Raw genomic sequence first — 19172 nt, 5'->3', positions numbered from 1 at the left:
GGAAGATATTAAGGCTAATCACAATGGGAGGTTTCATATCCCTGTTTTCAAGAACGCCACATCAGCTTGGGGGATGAATGAAATATTATACCTCAATGGAGAGTTTCATTTCACTGTTTCCAAAGCTAACCAGTGTAATTAAATGCTAGTTGATCTATTAGCGCACGGGATCCCCCATGAAACAACGTTGGTCACAGTGGTCGTTTCACGCCATTTCCAACGTCTTGGAAACGAGTTAGCAGAGTGTCATGGGGATGAAACTGGTTCCTTCTCTTCCCTCGTTAAATCAGTGCTACATCATAAAAAATGCTGATGTGTTATGGTAATTAATGCCATGAAACTCGCTATGAAACCCCCACTATGATTAGCCTAAAGGCTGTGACAGGAGTCTTAGTGTAGCGATTGTGCACTTCTGATGATGGTCCGACTCTGGTCGGTGATTGTATTTTGCTGTAATTTTGTTGGAAGTAAAGGTCATTGCCGCATTAGCTTCCTTGAGTGCCAAAGCTGGGACTAATGCAATCTTCCCATTATCTAAAAAAAGATGAAACCGGCAGCTTGAGCTGTCCCCAAGCCGGTAAGCGGCACACAGAGGACTGCAAGGCACTAGCGATAGCTAGAAACGAAACAAGAGTAACCGAGGAGGAAAACACTGAAACAAGTGCGGCCTTAAACCTGTAATTTTGTAATAGTATTGTAAAAAAACTATAGTTTGATGAATCTCTCTCCGTAAACATCAGGCTGCATAGTTAGGGATCATGCACGAGCACGAAGGCTAAAGCCACTCGTGGTATCAACGCGCTATACAGCAACGAGTGAAGTCCAAGATCTTAGCAGAGCCTTGTACTGATCTGTCCTAGTTTCCTTTCACTCCACTTTGTCTGAAGCTTTCAATGAGCCTCGTCAGGTCTTCATAGGACGACCCTCCCTTCTCCACGGCCCTGTGAGCTTCCTCCCCGTAAAATCGCTTTGCTCCTTGGCCTTCCTCCTCTCGTCGGCCTCCTCCCCTCCGCCCATCAGCTCCGACACCGCGCGCACGATTTCTTCCCGCGTGACCTGGACGCCTACAAGTAGCCGCGGTATTGGCTGTAAGCTTGCGAGGCGGGTGCTGGTAGTGGTAGACAGGCCATCGTGCACGCGCATACGTCTGCGCCGCACCATGCATGTCGGCATGTCGTGCGGTACGGTAAGAGAAAGCTAATAGGCGGTCTTCTGCACAGATACGTCGTCTTAAGATAACTAAATAGATAATATGTATAATATATAATAGTTTGTCGTTTTTATTATCTTATAGTAGTACTATATCCCTTAATTTGTGGAATAAAAAAAATAAAATATTATAAGTTATATGACAACGACAACTTATACTAAGGGATCTCATAGTCTTTAATTTTAGCCTATAAGACGGAAACAACCACCTTATTCTCTCTCCTCCCCCACTCTCTTCCACATCGTTAAAAATTCTACATGAGTCTATATAAGACAATTTATAATACCGCTGAAGTGTAGCGATATACTTGTCCTATAACATGGGAGCGTGTTGAGCTCTCTGCCGTCTGAATCCTTGTGGTTTGAACAGTTTGGCACGGTAGACCGAAGGACCCGTCCCTCCGTGCGCGATCGATCCTACACGTGCTGCCTGCTAGGAATGCAACGGAGCGTCAGCGACCATAGGTGGTCCATATATAGCTCGCGCGCTCGGCACTACTTGCGCTGCTCGATCGCGCCCCTCCCCCTCACCCTCAGTGTCAGGCTCGCCGCCGGCGAGCTCCACGGCGCCAGTCGCAGGTCCAAGACCGGCGGCTTCTAGCTTCGTTCCTTGCTTCTTAATCAGGTCTGAACGTGAGGTGTACTGCGCAGCGCGCACGCCACGGGCTCGATCACGACTTCGGTTTTGCCATGCCATGCCATCTTGCGCATCGCGATACGGTGGTCGTACCCTCTCGCCCTGGAACATTGTCAACTCATACACATCTGATTTGAGCGAGACGAGCCCACAAGCAAGTTACCAGTACACCGTATCCGAACACTTGGGGGCACTGACGCAGCACTAGAACGAGAGATAACACTCACGGACAAAGACAGATACGATCAACAATCATCGGGAATGCTCTTTTTTCAGCGGACACACATGCACGCTGACGAGCGAGGACGACGGACGAGTTAGCTATCGCGTAGATGCCGTTAGCACATGCTCAAGGTCAAAGCTTAAGGTAAAACAATGGCGGTCGAATGGCCGGCTTGGAATTGGATGGACTCCACCGGCTCGGGCTGCGGTGGGGATGCAGGCCACCGGCTGCGGTGACGACGACGAGACGGGCGAATCAAGAACGTGGCTAGTAGCGGTGCGTATTCGTTGTATATTGTATGTACACCAGACCCTCTTGTTGCTTGGACACACGCTTCAATCTTTCGCACGCATGTATTGGTGGCGTCCCTGGCTCACATGGCCATGGCCGCCACCGGCAGGTCGTGACAAACCCTGATCCCCTAAAAACGCACACGCTAACACACATCACGCAGGAAACAAACAAACAAACAAACTGAGACGCTGAACTAACTCAGGATTGCGACGGGCTGAGCACGTCAAGCTAGCAAGGCACGCGTAGGATGTTACTGGCGCCGCCGACCGCGTGCGCCGGCGGACGGATTATCAGCCGCGCACGACGCCGCCCACTCCTAGCTGCTTCTTAGCGGAGCCGTACCCGCCGGCGCGCGCGGCGAGGCCGGCGCTGCCCACGGCGACGCTGCGGGCCCTTCGCACCGGGGGCCCGCCGACGCGCACGGCGTCGTCGGAGCCGAACTCGCACGGCGCGTCCTCGTCGATCCGCCCGACCGCCACGCTGCGGCTCCGGACCGGCACGCTGGCCGCCACGCCCTCGCCGGCGCCGCGGCCGGACGCCTGGCGCTGGGACATGGCGCGGACGAGCTCGTTGACGTCCTCCTCGCCGCCGGCCCCGGCGCGGCGCGAGCGCGAGCTGAACGTCGCGGCCTGCATGCTCCCCGGCGCAAACCCGCCACGCCCGCCGTAGGCGGCGGCGTGCGTGGGCATCCGCCCCGCGCACGCCGACATCCTCCGCGCGTACGAGTCGCACGCCCGCGACAGCGCCCGCACCGGCGCGCCCAGCCACCGCCCCAGCTTGCTGCCCTCCGCCTTCTTCTTGCTCATCGTTCCCGGCTCCGCCGCCGCAGCTGCAGGAGCCAAGAGAGCCGAGTAGTGGGAACGGAGCGGAGCGATCTAGCAGCTCCTGGTGGGCATGCGCGCGCGCTGCTCAAGTAAGTCAATGGCGAGGTGGGCGCGGGCACGCAAAGGCTCGGGCAGTGGATGGGGACGAGGGCGATCGATCGATCCCCTTCCTGATGAGTAGCCGATGATTGCCTCCTGCCGGCCATATAAAGAGGATGGCAACCCGGCGTCGTAGTGCCCGCGCCGCGGCGGCTTGCTTCGCGGAAGGTCTCGTTGAACCGGTAGCCGCGCCCATCATTTTGTAAAGGGAAGCAACGGGCGCCGCGATAGTCAAAGGCGCCGGGGGGGAAGAAACGTTCAGCTGGGGAGTGGGAGACTCTGAACGAACACCCGGAACTCGTCAAAGTCGCAGGCTAGGCGATCTCGCTAGAGTGGTCGGGTCTCGGGTGCATGGGATCCGGGACAAGTTGCTGCCCTGTATGGGTGGGAGTGGGATAGCTGCTGTGTTGGATTGGATCGTTCTTGAAGGGACAAAACTTGCATGCCGAACTGTTCAGATGGGAGTATAAAACTGGAGCGCAGCTTCTCAGCGCCCAAAACGTTTAACATGCGCTACTTCTTCCTGCACGAATTGCAAATTCAAACTTACCTTGACCTTGCCATTTGCTGCACGAAATCCAGAGGTTGTCAACTCTCTTTTTCTGTTTTCTTACCAAAAGAAGAGGCTGTCAAATATTGGGGACACCTTTCTGTTCGCTCATCTTCTATTTTTCCACTTTCTTTTGATCAGGAGATTGCTCAAGAGATATTGCGATCCGTACCAGCCGAAGCAATCAAGATCGTCGAACGTTTTGTGCAGACCTTTTTTTAGAGTTTCAGGAGGTTAAACCCCCAGCCTTAAGAACTGCCAAAGGGCCAAGATTTTGTGCAGACTTGCGAAGAACAATGACTACAAGCATCATCAGCGACACAAGAACTTGGCTACTGCTTCATGCGCAGCCGACGCACGCCAAACCGATTCCGCGATTCACATGCCTATCTTGCTGCACTGCTTCGTCAGGACAAGGAAAAACACCAGAGTGTTGCAGCGCGTCGGTTTTTTCTGTTACTTTTCTGAACAAACTAAGCGATAGCGGGTTGAGTTCGTCCGTGCTGTTGTTGGTAGGCTCCTGACCCCTGACCCAACCTTTTACTGTTTCAGCACTTTCAGATAGCTTAAAATAGACCGGAGAGGATTTGACGTTGGACTGGAGAATTCATCGATTGGGACGTGATCATAAGATGGAGAGGCTATCCAGAGCAAGATTTGAGCTCTTAGTTGTGCTCAGTGTTTTCCTGAGCGACTTGTTATGCTAGTGGTTAGTTGAGTCTGGTTACAGTTTTTTTTTCTTGAAGGTTCAATGAAAGGGGAAGAGAATCCCCCACCTGGTATTTTATTCATTCATTGGCCCCTTACAGGCCGGCAGATGGTGAAAGAGTTTACATGGTTTCGTAGTCTAGAAAGAGTTTTACATCGCAGAAGTGAAAAATAGAACACCGAAGTGAAAGAGTTTGATTACAGTGGAGCTGAAACAAACAGGATCTGATGGAATCATATTCCCTGTAATCAGATTACGTTGTTACGGAACTATTTTCAGAGTTGCTCTAAGGCCCAAGTTAGAACAGGACCGTTTGCACGGTTTACAGCACAGGACCGTTTGCACGGTTTACAGCGGAGAAACCAGTGCCAGAATAGAAGTACTACTATCCTATTACAAGCCGGTATGGCGCTCAGGTGGATCACATCGCCATTGTGACCAAGTCTTCCTCATCTTGAGCTTCTGAAGTCTGAACTATGGATTGACGGAGTTTCTAGGAATTCTGGCTATGCCTCGGCCCTCGGCACGCGTTGGCCCCGTTGCTGATCAGCAACTCCAGTCTCCAGAGAGCAGTGCCGCCGAACCACGATGAAGGCGACACTGATGGCGTCGTGGAAATGCGCGGCGGCGGCGGCGGCGGCGGGGAGAGGCTCGCCGGCGAGCTTCTGGCGGAGGAAGGCAATGACCCTGTCGTCCGCGGGGGTGGACGACGCGGAGTCGCCGGGCTGCGGCGTTTTCGCCGCGAGTGGAGGCATGGTGGGCGGGCGGGTGCGAGTTCACCTTAGGGCAGAGATCAGAGGAGGATTAGAACAACAACTGGAACTGGAAGACCGTTGACGGCGGAGGGGGAGAGGGCGAGAGAGCGGCGGAACCAGCAAGATTTGAGTCGTGCCCGGAGGTGTGCAAAATTCGTGGGCGTGGCGCGCGCGCGAATTTTGTTGGCGCGGGGCGATGAGCAGGTAGAGCACCTGATATGGGAACAAACCCCGTGTCCGTCTTTGACTCGGAGTATCGCAGCTTGATCCGCCGTCCGCTCTTGATCGCAGGGCTCCTAACGAATCTGGCCTCGCCCCCACCCAGAGCGAGTAATCCCCAATCTTCCCCTGACCGGCCGGCCACCCCCACACGAAGCCCTCTTCCGCCCGCAGGCACGCGCTATGTCGTGGCTCGCGCGCTCCATCGCGGCCACCCTCTCCGCACCGCGCGGGGAGCCCGACTCCGACGCCGACGAGCCGGAGCCTGAGCCCGCCTCCGCCGTGAGCGGGGCGGGCCCGGGGGAGGAGGTGTCCTCGCCGCGCGGCCGCGGCACTAACCAGGACCCCGGCGCCGAGGAGCCCGAGCAGCAGCCCGGCACGCCGAGCCGCCGCGTTAAGGACGACATCTCCGAGCTCACCGAGACCCTCACCCGCCGCCTCTGGGGCGTCGCATCGTTCCTCGCGCCGCCGCCGGAGTCCTCGACCACGCGCGCCGGCGCCGCGTCTCATGGGGAGGGCGAAGAGGATGAGGAGGTTGGGGACGGGGGTGCGGACGGGGAGGAGGCCGAGGCGCTGTCCCCGCGGATCGCGGGGATCCGGAGCGATCTGGCGGAAATCGGCGGGAGGGTGAGGAGCGGCTTCTCGATGCTGCAGAACAACTTGGCCGTGGCCGAGATCTCCAAGATCGCCTCGTCGATCCTGCCGTTCGGGCAGGGGGACGCCGACGAGGGGGAGCCGGTTCCGGGCGTCACCGAGGAAGTGGTGGTGTTCGTTAGGCATATCTCAACGCGGCCCGAGACATGGCTCGATTTCCCCCTCTTCATCAGCGAGCGCTATGCCGATGGTAACAGTTAGTGCCTTTTTAGTGGCGTTCCATTTGAAAATTTCTATGAATTTTGGTAAAATGGAGCGCTTTTCCTATATTAACTTAGTGTATTTGGTTGAGATTGGTGGGGAAGAGAAGTAACTGGACTGGGAAAGCTTAAATGGAGTGCTTTTCCTTTATTAATGTTAGCACATTTGATTGATATTGGTGGGGAAGAAAATCAATTGAAGTTGGAAAACTTAGTTCTGGATTTTGCTTGCTTAATTTTGCCGATACTTAATTTATGTTTGCTCAGACTGTGTTATATTAACTCGAGCATTTTTGTGGAGTAGATTACTAAGTACTTCTTTTCACTCTATCGACATGCATGGGAAACAATACAAGTTATGCTGACCTGTACTGATCCTGTGAACTGTGATTACATTTGTGAAATGCTGCTTGAAAAAGTGTACTGATCAGCACCCAAACTATATGTTGTTAGATCCCATGCTAAAGTTGAGCTGTTTAGTTTGATTTAGTTTTGTTTGTACTTTGGGCGTTACTGTGAAAGATAGTCTGTTGGACTGGAGGCTGCTTTTTTTAACTCCACAATTCCACGAGTAGTATGAATCAATAATGAAAATTCTGATGTTTACCACTATTAATGGTGATGAACTGATACCATAGGTGGGGTGGAACTGGATCCTTTCTGGAGCTTCGACATTATATTTGACTGTTCTAGCTTGCTGGTACTTTGGTTTCTTTATATATTGGGCCTTGGAAATTTTTTTATAATGCATCTGTTTTCCATTAGTTTTGAATTTTGGGCTTATGACTAGGTGAACACTTTATTCTTTATTTTAGTTACTGGTACTGGTGAGGCAGCATTGTCAAGATGCCTTGTATCATATTTCTGTTGACCACAGAGTCTTTGTATCTATGATACTGTTTGCTTTAACCAGACAAGCATTGATTGGTGATATATCATTTAGTTCTCATGTTTTAGAATTCCTGGATCATTCATGTTCAGTTCTATGCAATTAGTGAAATAGATCAACCCTAACTCTGAAATATGGAATATCATCATATGTGCTTTGGGTGTTACCTATACTGGTAGTTGGCCCATACCTGCTAGCCTATATTTTGCTAGTTTAGCTTGCTCAGCAACCTGAAATTTGAAAGACAATATTACACATGGATTCTATGTACACAGTGGACCATGTAATCTGCAGGTTCTGAGCTAGTGGATATACATTTTTGTGTTAGAATCAATGATTCAAATTAAACTAAATTCATAATCATTCTAACTTGGTTTCAAAAAATGGTTTTCTTTGTTGCCAAGATCCCTGTGACCATATGGTAGAAACAGCACATTTCCTGAATATTTCGTCTGACAATGGGAAGTACAGTTTCCTTTGGAATTCAGGGTTGTGAACCATACCATGGATGGAAAATAGTAAAAAGAATAATGGATGTACGATTTTGTATCCTGCATCGTATTCTGTAATATTATATCCTGCGATTACCATTCATGTTTGTTGGTTGATTGTGTGTTTTGTGTTCTATTGATCACAGGATCACATTCAATGACATAATATTTGCCATTTTTTCTACTGCCTTTGTCACCAAGTCATACATTTTACTACCTGCTGCAAGAATGCATAACTTTAGCTATTTAAGTTCACCTGAGTCCTCTTGTTTTGATGTCCATTTACATTTACTTATGGAATGAATAAATTATGTCCCGCTTCTTTTGCTTCTTTACTCATACTTTCCATTTGTTGTTAATAGAAGTGCAATCACATTATGTGGAACAGACCTCAAAGATTTCTGTCATAGCGGACTTGTATCTTAACATAGTTTCTCTTGCTTTTCTAGATTTTGAACTGTCGGATGCTCAATATGTGCATGCGCTGTCTATAGAGCACCTTGTCCCAGGTTTATCAGATTTAAAGATTCAGATTTGCTCTACTGATATGACTGAAGCGTGTTTTTGGAAGATCTACTTTGTTCTTTTGCACACAAAACTCAACAAGCAAGATGCTGAACTTCTTTCAACGCCACAGGTAATATCCTAGATCATCTACAGCATGTATCTGTTGTGGCCCAATGTGTTTTTTTGTTAGCTATGGATTTCTGCACCACATGCATTACAATGGATGGTTCACAAGTGCATTTTTTTGTGCAGACTATAGAATGAGTGTCTGATTTGATTCTTTCCTTACCTTTCATTTTTGGGGGCCAAGTTTCTTTTTTACTTTAATTTCACTTGAGTATACCTTAAAACCTTCTTATTCATACAGATCCTAGAAGCAAGGGAGCAATTGTTGCAAACTTTACAGGCTCAAAATAAGCGGGGATCCAAGTTTTCTGGTGAATCATCAGAGAATATGAATGCATCCACTGCTCCTGCTGAAGAGAAGGTGATTCAACCTTCAAGCATCCAAGATAAAGCTGAGACATCAGAGATTTCATCATTTGAAGAACCCACTTCCGATATCACGCCAGAAATTGAGTCTGAAAAATTCCCGATTTCAACAACTGGCGTGGAAATAGTTGACAAGTCAGTGATTGAGGAAGAGTTGGCAGTGAAAAACGAGAGCAAGACTTCACCCGTCCCGTCCAAGCTTCGGTTTGAAACTGACGAAGATGAAGTTGATGAGTGGCCTGATGATGATCCTTTTGAAGAGTTCGGTGCAGCAAATAACAGAACTTCATTAGGGCATGAGGAAGACGTGTCCTTCAGCGATCTGGAAGACGACGAGGACGATGATGCGAATAAAAGGGATGGGCAATAGCCAAGTGGACAGGTTAGCTCAAAATCTGGTCCTGTTGCACAATCATCTCTGATCCGACACTCCCGCAACCACATGCTGGCTTCAAGGGAGTAGGGCCGAGATCACATCCAAGGATCAATGCTTTGTTACTATTATTAGAGACCGGAATTAATGAATCCAAGGAGTAGCTCAGTCTTGGATACCCTAGATGCGGAATCTTAATGATAAGCAAGTCTTTGCAGCTCGTGTTAGTGTTATGGCGAGCACTGCATCTGTATTATTAACCTCGTCCTGTACATAGAGAGCTCTCTATGGGCCTTCTGTAGTGTAAACCTACCACCCTGTCTATCTGAACTTCATGGCCCCTGAGCAATAATTGAGATCTGAATCTTTGATCTCGAGGTTTGGTAACAGTGTGCACTCGTTATTGTGGTCGTGATATTTCAGTCGGCAAAGCTATCGCGGGTCTGTCGGTTCTGTTCTGGGTCTGATCCTTCAGTTCTCTCATTCGAAGTCTACAGCAGTGAGCAGTCTGCGTTGTTTTGGACACGGCGCCATGGGATGCCGCGGCCTGGTCGCTGCGGTGCCAGGCCCTGCGGCAGTGCCGAGGGGACGCGCCGCGGCGGCTGACGGGGGCGGGCGGGCGGACGGCGCTCGTGTTGTGCCATCGGCGTGCCCCCCTTCGTGACGGCGAGACCGCGCGGTCAGAGTCAGGTGGGCGCGGAGGGAGCGACGGGACGGGACCACGCCGCTGCTCTCCCCTCTCCGCCTTTCGGCGGAGGCCGCCCGGGCTGCCGGCGCCGCCTCTCACTCTCACGCCCCGGAGAGGGAAGCGACCGGGCAGGGGCGGGGGCAGCCATTGCCATTGCACCCTGCTCCGCGTGTCTCGCGCGCGCATGTTGCCGCCGCCCATCCGCGGCTGCGTGAGGACCCGTCTTTCCTAAACCCGGGTCGGCAGAGCGATATGGAGCCCATGTGATGCGAGGCCGGGGGCGGTGCGCGTCACGCGCCACCAAATCCGCACCTGACGACGGCGCCCTGCGCCCGCAGTCAAGCGGCCAAATCAGATATAAGGCTATCTCCAGCGGATGACCGTAAAGGTCCCGTCCTATAAGGAAGATTCCGTTCTCTGGTGCTTCAGCAGCGTTCTTTAAACGGTTCTCTAACTCTAAAATAAAGAACGCTACAGGTTTCCTCTATATATAGAGATTCTCTCTCCTCTTCTCTATTTTTTCTTTACGTTTCAAACACTGAATTAAATAAAAATAAAATATGTCCATAGCGTTTGAGGTATGATAAATACGTACGTACAAAAATTTGGAATAAAATACGTTTCTAATATAGGGTTTAATGTATAGAGAACGAGATTTAGAGAACGTTGTTGGAGAGAAATGAGATATAGAGAAGAGAATCTTGTAGAGAATTCTGTAAATGAAGGATGTAGAGGATGGGATTTGGAGGATATCGCTGGAGACAGGCTAAGGAGGAGACGACTGGCGCCTGGCGGATGGCGCCGGCCGGTCAGGCACGCACATGGTCACATGCGAAGGGGACGGAGACGGGCACGCACACGCCCAGACGCGACCAAGCAAGCAGAGCGGCTCGCTCGCCGCGCTGCCCCGGCCAGCCGGAAACGGCGGCCGCCCGCTGCCGCCGCTGTCCTCACGGCTCACCTTCAAAAGAGAAGGCGCCGCAGCGCGCGCTGTGATCTGCTCCCAGACGTCAAATTCCAGCCGCTGGCTGTCGGTCCGGCCGCACTGTCTCGCGCGGTGGCATCCGCGCGCGCGCGCGTCACCGGCCGATGGCGCGTCGCCGTCCGGGGAACTCTGCTGAGCTTGTTTACGGACAAAATTAAGGGCCTGTTTTGTGTAGGATCACTCACTTGCCGGGCGAGAAAAAAGCGTGCTTTGATTATGTCCGAGATCTCGAGCGCGAAGGGGACGTGGCGAAGCAAAGGGCCCGTCCTCCCTCCGCTTTCCTCGCGGCATTGGCGCCATGTGCGGCATCGCATCCACTGATCAAGATGTGCGATGGGGACTTGCCGGATTTTTTAAAATTTTCTTTTTTGCGTCCACTGTTCGGGAAACAAGGTAGATAAAGGTTTCTAAAAGCTGAGCTGATGTGAGGTGGGGACTGATTGTTTCCAACGAACTGCTCAGAAGGTAGAAGTAGTAGAAACTGAACTCGTCAGGAACTGCGGCCAGTCCATCCGAATTCCGTCCGAGCTGAACCTGAGCTGGTACTCTTTGAGGTTTTTCCTCGAACAGACGGGCCCTCCCAGTCACATGTCCAGCACTCGACCGCCAGGCCTTGTGAAAAGGCCGAAGGAAAAACCAACAGAGCTGCTGGTCCTCTGAAACCACTCCACAAAATCCAGCAGATGCACTCCTCACTTGACAGCAACTGCTTCTACTTCTGGATGCCAGACCGCCAATTGGAAGGTTAGGAGAGCAAGCGCCATCAGGCGGCAGGCCAAACGAGCTTACTCCTATGCTCCTAGTGGCTAGCATTTTCCTATTTGCTTCCACATGGATTGCTGCAAGCGGGAGGGACACACTCATGGATCGCTGTCCTTCTCAGGGATTGGGACACGAATCACACAAACAAGCATATCCCTGCCAAATGCACATGATGAGGACAAGGACGGCTTGTAGCAAAGATGGAACACGGCCCCGTTTCTTCGGAGCTGAAACGGGCTCCAACTGTGACCCATACCAGCACCCTTCTCAGCTTGCAAGCATGATACATGATGGTGATGTAACGGGTGAGTAATTCTACCTAAATCAAACTTCCTAGAAAAATGATGGAACTACATGTAGGGCATGCATCTCAATTATCATGGTAATTGATTGATCAAATACATGGTAACCACAAGTATTATCTTCATTTGAAGGTAAAGTCTGTCAAGAAAGAAAGAAAGAAAGAAAGAACCCATCTAGGCACAGAAATATTCTTACAAAAGAATCGAGACCTGAAAGAATAAAAGCATCTCACAGGCTAAATCCAAACTATACCTATCTACAGCTCCACATTTCAGTATCTCTGGTGAATCTCGACCCCTGGAATAGGGACCAGAGCTTCCTCGTGTAAGCATCAAAGAGTGCGACGCCCTTCCCTTTACAAAGAGCCGCTTAGATGCTTGCAAAGATTTCTTCAGACAAAAAGAAAAAGAACCCATTATACTCCTTATTTCTGTCACTCCACTTGCTCGCCGATCAGGTCGAGACCGACGACCAAGAATGAGACCCCCTGGAACAGGAGGAAGTAGAAATGGATGCCCTGGGCAGACAGCAAGCTGCGGGCGGCTGCTGTTAGCAGAAGGAAGGACAGTGCGAGTTCCTTTCTGTAGATCCTATTGTGCTTCTTCTTCTTTGATTCCTTTTTAGGATTTGACTCCTCCTTTGTTAGTGCGTCAAGATTGGGCGCAGAACCTACTCTTTGTTGCTTGGAGTGCTTTTCGACGAGGGCAAGGAGATCGCCCTCAGAAGAACGACCTGATTTCTTGGTGACGACCCACTCATAGGCACTCCCGAGCTGGAACAGGCCAGAAATCATGGCATTGAACTTGGTTACTGACATGGTGTTCTCAAACAGAAGGTATGGAACAATGAACGGGAAAGATTTTGGGGCTGGGAGGATGTTGAGGATGGACATTGTAGCTGGAATGTAGCATACTACCCATGCGGGGAGTTCAGCTTCAGGAACGAACATTGTCATGGGAAGGATGACACAGAAAAGGGTGAACGAATAGAATGGTAGGATGAGCTTCCGGAGGAGGAAGAAAAGGAATATGAGATTGAATTTCTTCCAGAATCCAATCTGCAGTAGAAAGTAAGCAGCAACATCAGGCCAACTATCCAATAATGCCATGCCTACACTGTGCAAGTAAAGCATGAACATAAAAGCCAAAATGTGAACAAAAAGGAATAAAAAAAGACAAAGCAAGTGCACTCCGAAATTGTGGTAGATTAAAACAATGATTTAAATGAATTGAAAATAAAAGATGCATAAGGCTAGCATATCAAATATTTCAAAGATCAGCTTCTAGTTCAATGTTTTCGTTTTTGCTACAACGATGTAGTTGATACTTCACACAATTACTTCATCTTGTGATATATTCCTATGAAACCAAACAATATAAAGATAAAGGGCCCTTGCAAAAAAGCATTTTACTGGCCATGCTTAATACTTTTGCCAGATATTTTAGCTTTCACAGTTGTGACAGCAGAAAGTGCCATACCTTAGATTTGATTATGTCCACAAAGCAGAGCCTAAACAATTGCATGGGACCTGAGTGCCACCGGTGTTGCTGCTTTCTGTAAGCTTCATAGGATTCTGGTAACTCGCATTGACACTGAAAGAGAAGTTACACAGGTTAGTTGGCATGCCTTTACATTAGAAATATTGTGTAAGAAACAGAGAAAATTGCGCCAATACCTCAACATCATTTAGGAAGACAAACTTCCATCCCTTGAGATGTGCTCGGACAGCTATGTCCATATCCTCCACTGTTGTCCTCTCCATCCATCCTCCAGAATCCTCAAGAGCCTTAATTCTCCACACTCCCGCAGTGCCGTTAAACCCGAAGAAGTTCAGAAACGCCCCATTCACCTGCTGCTCCACCTCAAAGTGGAAGCAAAGATTTATGTTCTGAAGTCTGGTAAGCAAGTTCTCATCCTTGTTTACAAAAGACCATCTTGCCTGAACCAACCCAACATCGTCCTTTCCCTGGAAGTTACACAATTGAAGTGTCAGAAAACACAACTAATAGGACTAGTTGTCAAGTAGAGCAGCTAGCATTGTTCAATTGAGCCAAACCTTGAAATGGGGGACGGTGCGCTTCAGGAAATCTGCTTGTGGTTGGAAATCGGCATCAAAGATGACAACAAACTCATAATCTTTCACATAACTGCAGTTCATGGCTGATTTCAGGTTTCCAGCCTTATAGCCATCCCGGATCACCCGGTGCCGGTATATTATGCGCACACCTTCCCGCTGCCATTTCTCCACTTCCTCCTTGATAAGTGCTGAAGTGGTAGCATCATCAGAATCATCGAGCACTTGGACAAGGAAGTTTGACCTTGGCCAGTCCAGGCTGCAAACTGCACCGATGGACTGCTGGTACACCTGCAACATTCAAATTAAAGATGTTAACTGAATTGAACTGATGTTTGAAAGGAAGTGCAGTTGTGCGTAAAGATGGATCATCTCTTATTGGCCGCTTCTCATGCTCCAGGTTTGTGAAGCTGTGATTTATGCTACAGTTATATGATATTCACTCACTAGCAATCCCAATTCTTAACTTGTCGGTGACAACATGCACACCGACATTTGGATACCAAGAAACGAAGTGTGCTTCTGAAGTACGAATACCAACCGCAAAAAATCTAAAGTTTGTAATGAAGAAATTAATTTCTGCTACTCTAAGGTTCCAATTAGGTAATGACCAAAGCAGCTTTAAACTCCAGAAAGCACAAAAACTGTGATTGGAGACATAAGTCAAAGATCAAGACCAATGCATTCCCTCCACTCTATTTGTGCTTGGTTGACTAGAACTAGGGGACAGGAGTCACCAATAAGCCCAAAATGCAGCTCGAAAACCGAATCTTTTGATCCCAAAATTCCACCTTGAGCACGCACGAGCAAGAACCAAAAAGGAACTATGCAAGGGGAAGGGTGATTGACGATCGCTTTGACCTTACCTCCCTCTCATTGCACATGGGCATCTGCACGAGCACCATGGGGAAGTCCTCGGCGCCGGCCTCAACGTCCTCCTTGCCGGCCGCCAGCGGCACGGGCTTGATTCCCTTGAGCCTGATCCAGAAGCAGCCGAGGCAAAGGACAAGGCGGTCGACGCTCTGGATCAAGAAGAGGACGACGCAGGCGTTGGTGAGGAACTGCAGCGGCGGCGCGAGGTAGTCGAGGCGGGCGCGCATCCAGCCCGCGTAGGCGGCGGCGAAGAGCCCGTCGACGGCGAGGAGCCCCTCTTCCACGTCGAGGTGCCACCCCTGGAGGTACGCCGCCACCTCGACGGCGAGCAGCAGCAGGGACAGCACTAGGAACACCCGGATGCATCCGTAGAAGCGCGTGCGCAGCGCGGTGTTCTCCCCGGGCGCGGCGTCGGAGTCCGTCCGCCCCGCCGCCACCCTGCGGCGCGCGGCGGCCGCGACGGCGAGCGCGGCGGAGGCCGCCCCCGTGAGCCGTCCCGCGGCACGGTGCGCCTTGAGGAGCAGCACCCACGTGATCTGGCGCGCGTTCTTGCCCCGCCCGGCCTTGCCCCCGCCGCCGCCCGCCGGCGAGTCCGGCGCCACCTCCGACGCGGAGACCTCGGAGATGGACCAGTTGGGGTTCTCCATCTTCACCACCACCGGCGTCCCGCCGCCGCCGCCATTGGCCCTCGCGTCCCTCCCCCACCACGACGGCGCCATTGGCACGGCCACAGCACCACCACGACCCCCCTCTCCTTCAAACGGCCCGCACACGAACCCAGGCACGCAGCGACGACCCGAGCTCTCCTCCTCCTCCCTCACCTACTCATCAAGAACGGCCTTAATAGCCGGAAGACGACCACCACCGCGGCAGGCCAGCCAGCATATGCCGCGAGCACAGACACACACACACAAACACAGAGAGAGAGAGAGAGAGAGAGAGAGAGAGAAGGGAGAGAGAGCGGAAGAACAGCTCACCACGTCGGTCTAGCAGACGAGCTCGCCCCCGCTTTTATTTATTCGCAGGCCGCCCCTCCCTGTCCCCGTCTCTCGCCACCGTCGCCGTCGACTAAAAAAAAGCCGCCCCTTTTGGCTCTCCCCCTCCGCCCCGCCCGAGACACCCCACCACCACCACCGCGTAACCGAGTGGAGTGGTTAAAAGCAGCAGCGGCGCGGCAGCAGCTTCTGGCTGCTCAGCCGGTGGAAACCGGAAGCGGCTATTTTTTTCCTCTTCCCCCTTCTTTTCAACCGCGCGTCGCGGCCGCGGTTGGGTCGGTTGGTTTGGTTGGTTCCTGCCGGGCGCCTCCTCTGACCGCGGCGCGTGGGCGTGCCGCCGAGTGGGCTCGCACGACGGTCTATTCGTTGCGTGCGGTTGCAGCCTGGCGCCTGTCGGTGGCGGCCGGGCCGGGCCGGCCCGGCCGGGGGGCGCGCTCTGGCTCCCACGCCGGCACAGCTCGCAGGAAGGAATTATCCCGCCCGCCGCCAGCAGCTCACTGCTCTACTCGCCTGCTGCCGGCTGTAGCCTACTAGCAGTCAGGTCAAAGACGCGTCCAGTCCCTATTCGCTACCCAAGGCTCTGTAAATAAAATCTGACCAGAAAATCAAGCAAAAGAACCATCGTTAATCTCTGGTATCGACGAGGTGATGCTGTTCCAGACATCAGGCATGGAATCGATCGGTTCTGCCTGCGTCCTGTCAGCATGCACGGATGCAGTGCCAGTGCGGCACTGTTGGTGTGTAGGGAAGGCCGGAGCAGGAGAGAGGGTCGGAAAGGACAATGGAGGGAGAACGGGGGCGAGATTGGATCTACGGCGCGGCCGGAGTGGAGACAAGCTGCCTGCTTGGTTGCATTAACAACGCCCCATGATTACGGCACGGGACAGCAGGAGTACCTCCGGCGATCGGTCGATCGATCGAATCCGGGCGCCGGGACAAAACTAGTAGCATCCACGGAAAAAAAATGGCAGCTCCGGAGATCTCTCGGATTAGGGTTTGCCGGACTCGGTACCCTAATCATACGTGCAAAAATATACACCAGCAGTGCTGATCTATGAGGCGATCCCAAATGGCGCTTTATCTGCACGGAGGCATGGATCGAGGAGCAGGCAGGCCATTTAGCCGCCAGAGACAGCATGATCTCCGCCACCAACACGCTGGGTTATATGGGAGGCGGGAGTGATTACTGGGGACAGGATATGAACAGCAGCATCCCACCGGGGTCACTCCTGAAGATCCCAATCGTGCAGCGAGCCCATACCCGTCCATCATCCAGGTTCCTGGCAGACGCAGCGGGTCCGCCAACGAGCGATGCGGTGGACGTGCTCGCGTTTAATGGGGCGGCGCTACCTTGCTTTGCGTTACCTGCGCCCAGCCTCGATTAGACTAGTCTGAGTGGAAATTGTTATTGCTGTACTAATCTTAACATATGGTTCAGATTGTACAAAATATAATCTAGAATACGTGCAATTGCGGTTCATTTAGTGTAAAACTCTTATTCCAAATAAGTTTTGTAATTTTAACCAATTTTAGTTTTTATAGCCAATTTTAGTTTGGAACTATAAGGAAGCAAAGACACACAAGTTGCAAACTTTTGACACGAGAAAACGTAAAGGAAGGAATAAGAGAAAGAAAACTCTTGATACGAGAATTTATCCTGTGGTATCGGTAAGCACTAAACCATTTCTAGTCCACGTTATTGAAGCACTTACAAAGAGTATTGCTTTCCGGTCACCAAGTTTCTTCCGGGACTTCTCTTAACTTGCCACAAAGGTTCGCCCACTGAGACTCACGCCAAGTTCCCCGGTCACCTTGACACCGTCTTCACTGCGGACTTCCCACGAAGGAAACGCCTCCTCGTCCCCAGCACAAAGCCGTCGTTGCCGCTCCACACCAAGCCGGAGGCTCAAACACTTGCCGATGAGCCACAAAGACTCCAAGAGACCGGCACACCAAGATTACAGTGGTGGTTCACTCTAGAAAACATGCATAAGATAGCAACACCTTGCTCTCTCACTCTCTCTAGAGTTAACCTAGCACTAACACTCTCATAGCATGTGATAAAAGCCTATAGATATGATCAATAAGCATTTGGGTGGCTTGAAGAACTTATTCATAGTCTAGTTGCTTCTCACGAACTCTAGCACCTCAAATGATCCGGGGAGAAGCATTATATAGGCTAGAGATCTACTAGTAGCCATTGCATGAGGAGATTAAAGCGTCAGTTAAACGATCACATGCATCGGTTTAACCGGCCACTCTGAAGTTGCATGCTAGCCATTGATCTTCATTTTGCTATGTCTTCTTTTGCTTGCGTCATTGCACCGATGCCTTCAACCGACGCACCGTCGGTTCAACCAGTACTGATGACTTCCCGAAGGAGGCATCTCCAACTCCAAAAACTGTTATGCAATATTACCAATGCACCGACGCCTTATTTTTTACTGTCGGTTCAACTGGTGCTAAAGGCAATTTTGCCCAAAATCTTTCGAAGCTTCTGTGCATATCACCGAAGCTTATGATATTGCACCGACGCTTACTGTCCATAGCGTCGGTTCAACCGATGCTACTTATTTTCTCTGCACTTGATCGCCGTAGTAACTTTCAATGCACCAATATGTTCAAATTTCATGCCGTCGGTTCAACCGAAGCATATAATCATGCTGCTCTTGTCCAATTCGTCTCTTATTTTTAACTATAATGTAGGCACCTTGACAACGATTTGGACACCTTGATCATGGATTGGACTCCATCCATGGGATCTGGAAATTTCTTGATCTCACAAATTTTGTTAATCCCAATATTATCGCACAATCACCAAAATTATAATTATAGCTTAACGGAGCTATGTTTCTTACCATCACACAGTTACCCAGACCGGAAACTCGGTAATTGTGCCGGAGAGGTATCATGGTAATGGCACTCCTCTCTTATTTCATAAAATTCTTTCTCCTCTTTTCTCATAAATAATTCTGTCATGTTAGCAAATTTGCTAATATGATATAATATTTAATGCCTATGGCACTGTAGCACTCCCAAATTAAGATTGGCGCTGCTCTGATGCCGATGCACGCATGTTGGCTTTGGCTTTGGCTTTGCGCTGACGCTCTGCTCTGTTCTTGGTTGCTCTCCATGGAAGGCAGGAATGAAGGGATCGTCGCGTTCCGTTTCCATCTGCTGATCTGCAGACCCTCGCTCCTGGTTCCAGTTCCATCCGGGACCCTGCAACTCTGAATTCTAAGCTGCTACTAGTTGTATTTGACCGGCGTCCGTCCGTGGTCAGCTTCAACCTGCTGCTCCGGTCAGTTGGTCGTGCTAGCGACGGAGAACTGGAGAAGGCGGTACGAGACGGTGCAAAAGGAGTCGA

The 19172-nt window shown here is 50.9% G+C and overlaps 3 protein-coding genes across 3 annotated transcripts; 1 reads left to right on the top strand and 2 right to left on the bottom strand.

The window, feature by feature from the left end:
- Positions 1-1991: 1991 nt before the first annotated feature.
- LOC112887296 lies at positions 1992-3426 on the bottom strand. Its single transcript, XM_025953436.1, has one exon. The coding sequence runs from the start codon at positions 3167-3169 to the stop codon at positions 2654-2656; it is 516 nt and encodes a 171-aa protein (XP_025809221.1). The 5' UTR covers positions 3170-3426; the 3' UTR covers positions 1992-2653.
- A 2256-nt stretch (positions 3427-5682) lies between these two features.
- LOC112887342 lies at positions 5683-9512 on the top strand. The gene is made up of 3 exons (XM_025953485.1): positions 5683-6363; positions 8203-8390; positions 8628-9512. Exons 1-3 carry the CDS (start codon positions 5703-5705, stop codon positions 9120-9122), a joined length of 1344 nt encoding a protein of 447 aa, XP_025809270.1. The 5' UTR covers positions 5683-5702; the 3' UTR covers positions 9123-9512.
- Positions 9513-11917: 2405 nt separating this feature from the next.
- LOC112887483 (probable xyloglucan glycosyltransferase 7) lies at positions 11918-16013 on the bottom strand. The gene is made up of 6 exons (XM_025953659.1): positions 15788-16013; positions 14804-15631; positions 13920-14228; positions 13539-13829; positions 13342-13455; positions 11918-12920 (listed from the first exon to the last, which is right to left on the bottom strand). The coding sequence occupies exons 2-6, from the start codon at positions 15527-15529 to the stop codon at positions 12297-12299; spliced, it is 2064 nt and encodes a 687-aa protein (XP_025809444.1). The 5' UTR covers positions 15530-15631; positions 15788-16013; the 3' UTR covers positions 11918-12296.
- Positions 16014-19172: the final 3159 nt, after the last annotated feature.

Source organism: Panicum hallii, chromosome 3 (assembly GCF_002211085.1).
Source record: "Panicum hallii strain FIL2 chromosome 3, PHallii_v3.1, whole genome shotgun sequence".
In the NCBI taxonomy this organism is placed as follows: domain Eukaryota; kingdom Viridiplantae; phylum Streptophyta; class Magnoliopsida; order Poales; family Poaceae; genus Panicum; species Panicum hallii.
The sequence above is the reverse complement of the archived record's forward strand: the minus strand, read 5'-3'. Positions and strand labels throughout refer to the sequence as shown.

What these genes read in the sequence shown, in the direction of transcription:
- LOC112887342 (XM_025953485.1), top strand. Translation starts at nt 5,703, where the DNA reads ATGTCGTGGCTCGCGCGCTCCATCGCGGCCACCCTCTCCGCACCGCGC. An exon ending in CAGCGAGCGCTATGCCGATG is followed by an intron (nt 6,364 to 8,202) that starts GTAACAGTTAGT and finishes TTGCTTTTCTAG; the next exon opens with ATTTTGAACTGTCGGATGCT. An exon ending in AACTTCTTTCAACGCCACAG is followed by an intron (nt 8,391 to 8,627) that starts GTAATATCCTAG and finishes TTATTCATACAG; the next exon opens with ATCCTAGAAGCAAGGGAGCA.
- LOC112887296 (XM_025953436.1), bottom strand. Translation starts at nt 3,169, where the DNA reads ATGAGCAAGAAGAAGGCGGAGGGCAGCAAGCTGGGGCGGTGGCTGGGC.
- LOC112887483 (XM_025953659.1), bottom strand. Translation starts at nt 15,529, where the DNA reads ATGGCGCCGTCGTGGTGGGGGAGGGACGCGAGGGCCAATGGCGGCGGC. An exon ending in CCATGTGCAATGAGAGGGAG is followed by an intron (nt 14,229 to 14,803) that starts GTAAGGTCAAAG and finishes TGAATGTTGCAG; the next exon opens with GTGTACCAGCAGTCCATCGG. An exon ending in TCTTCCTAAATGATGTTGAG is followed by an intron (nt 13,456 to 13,538) that starts GTATTGGCGCAA and finishes CTTCTCTTTCAG; the next exon opens with TGTCAATGCGAGTTACCAGA.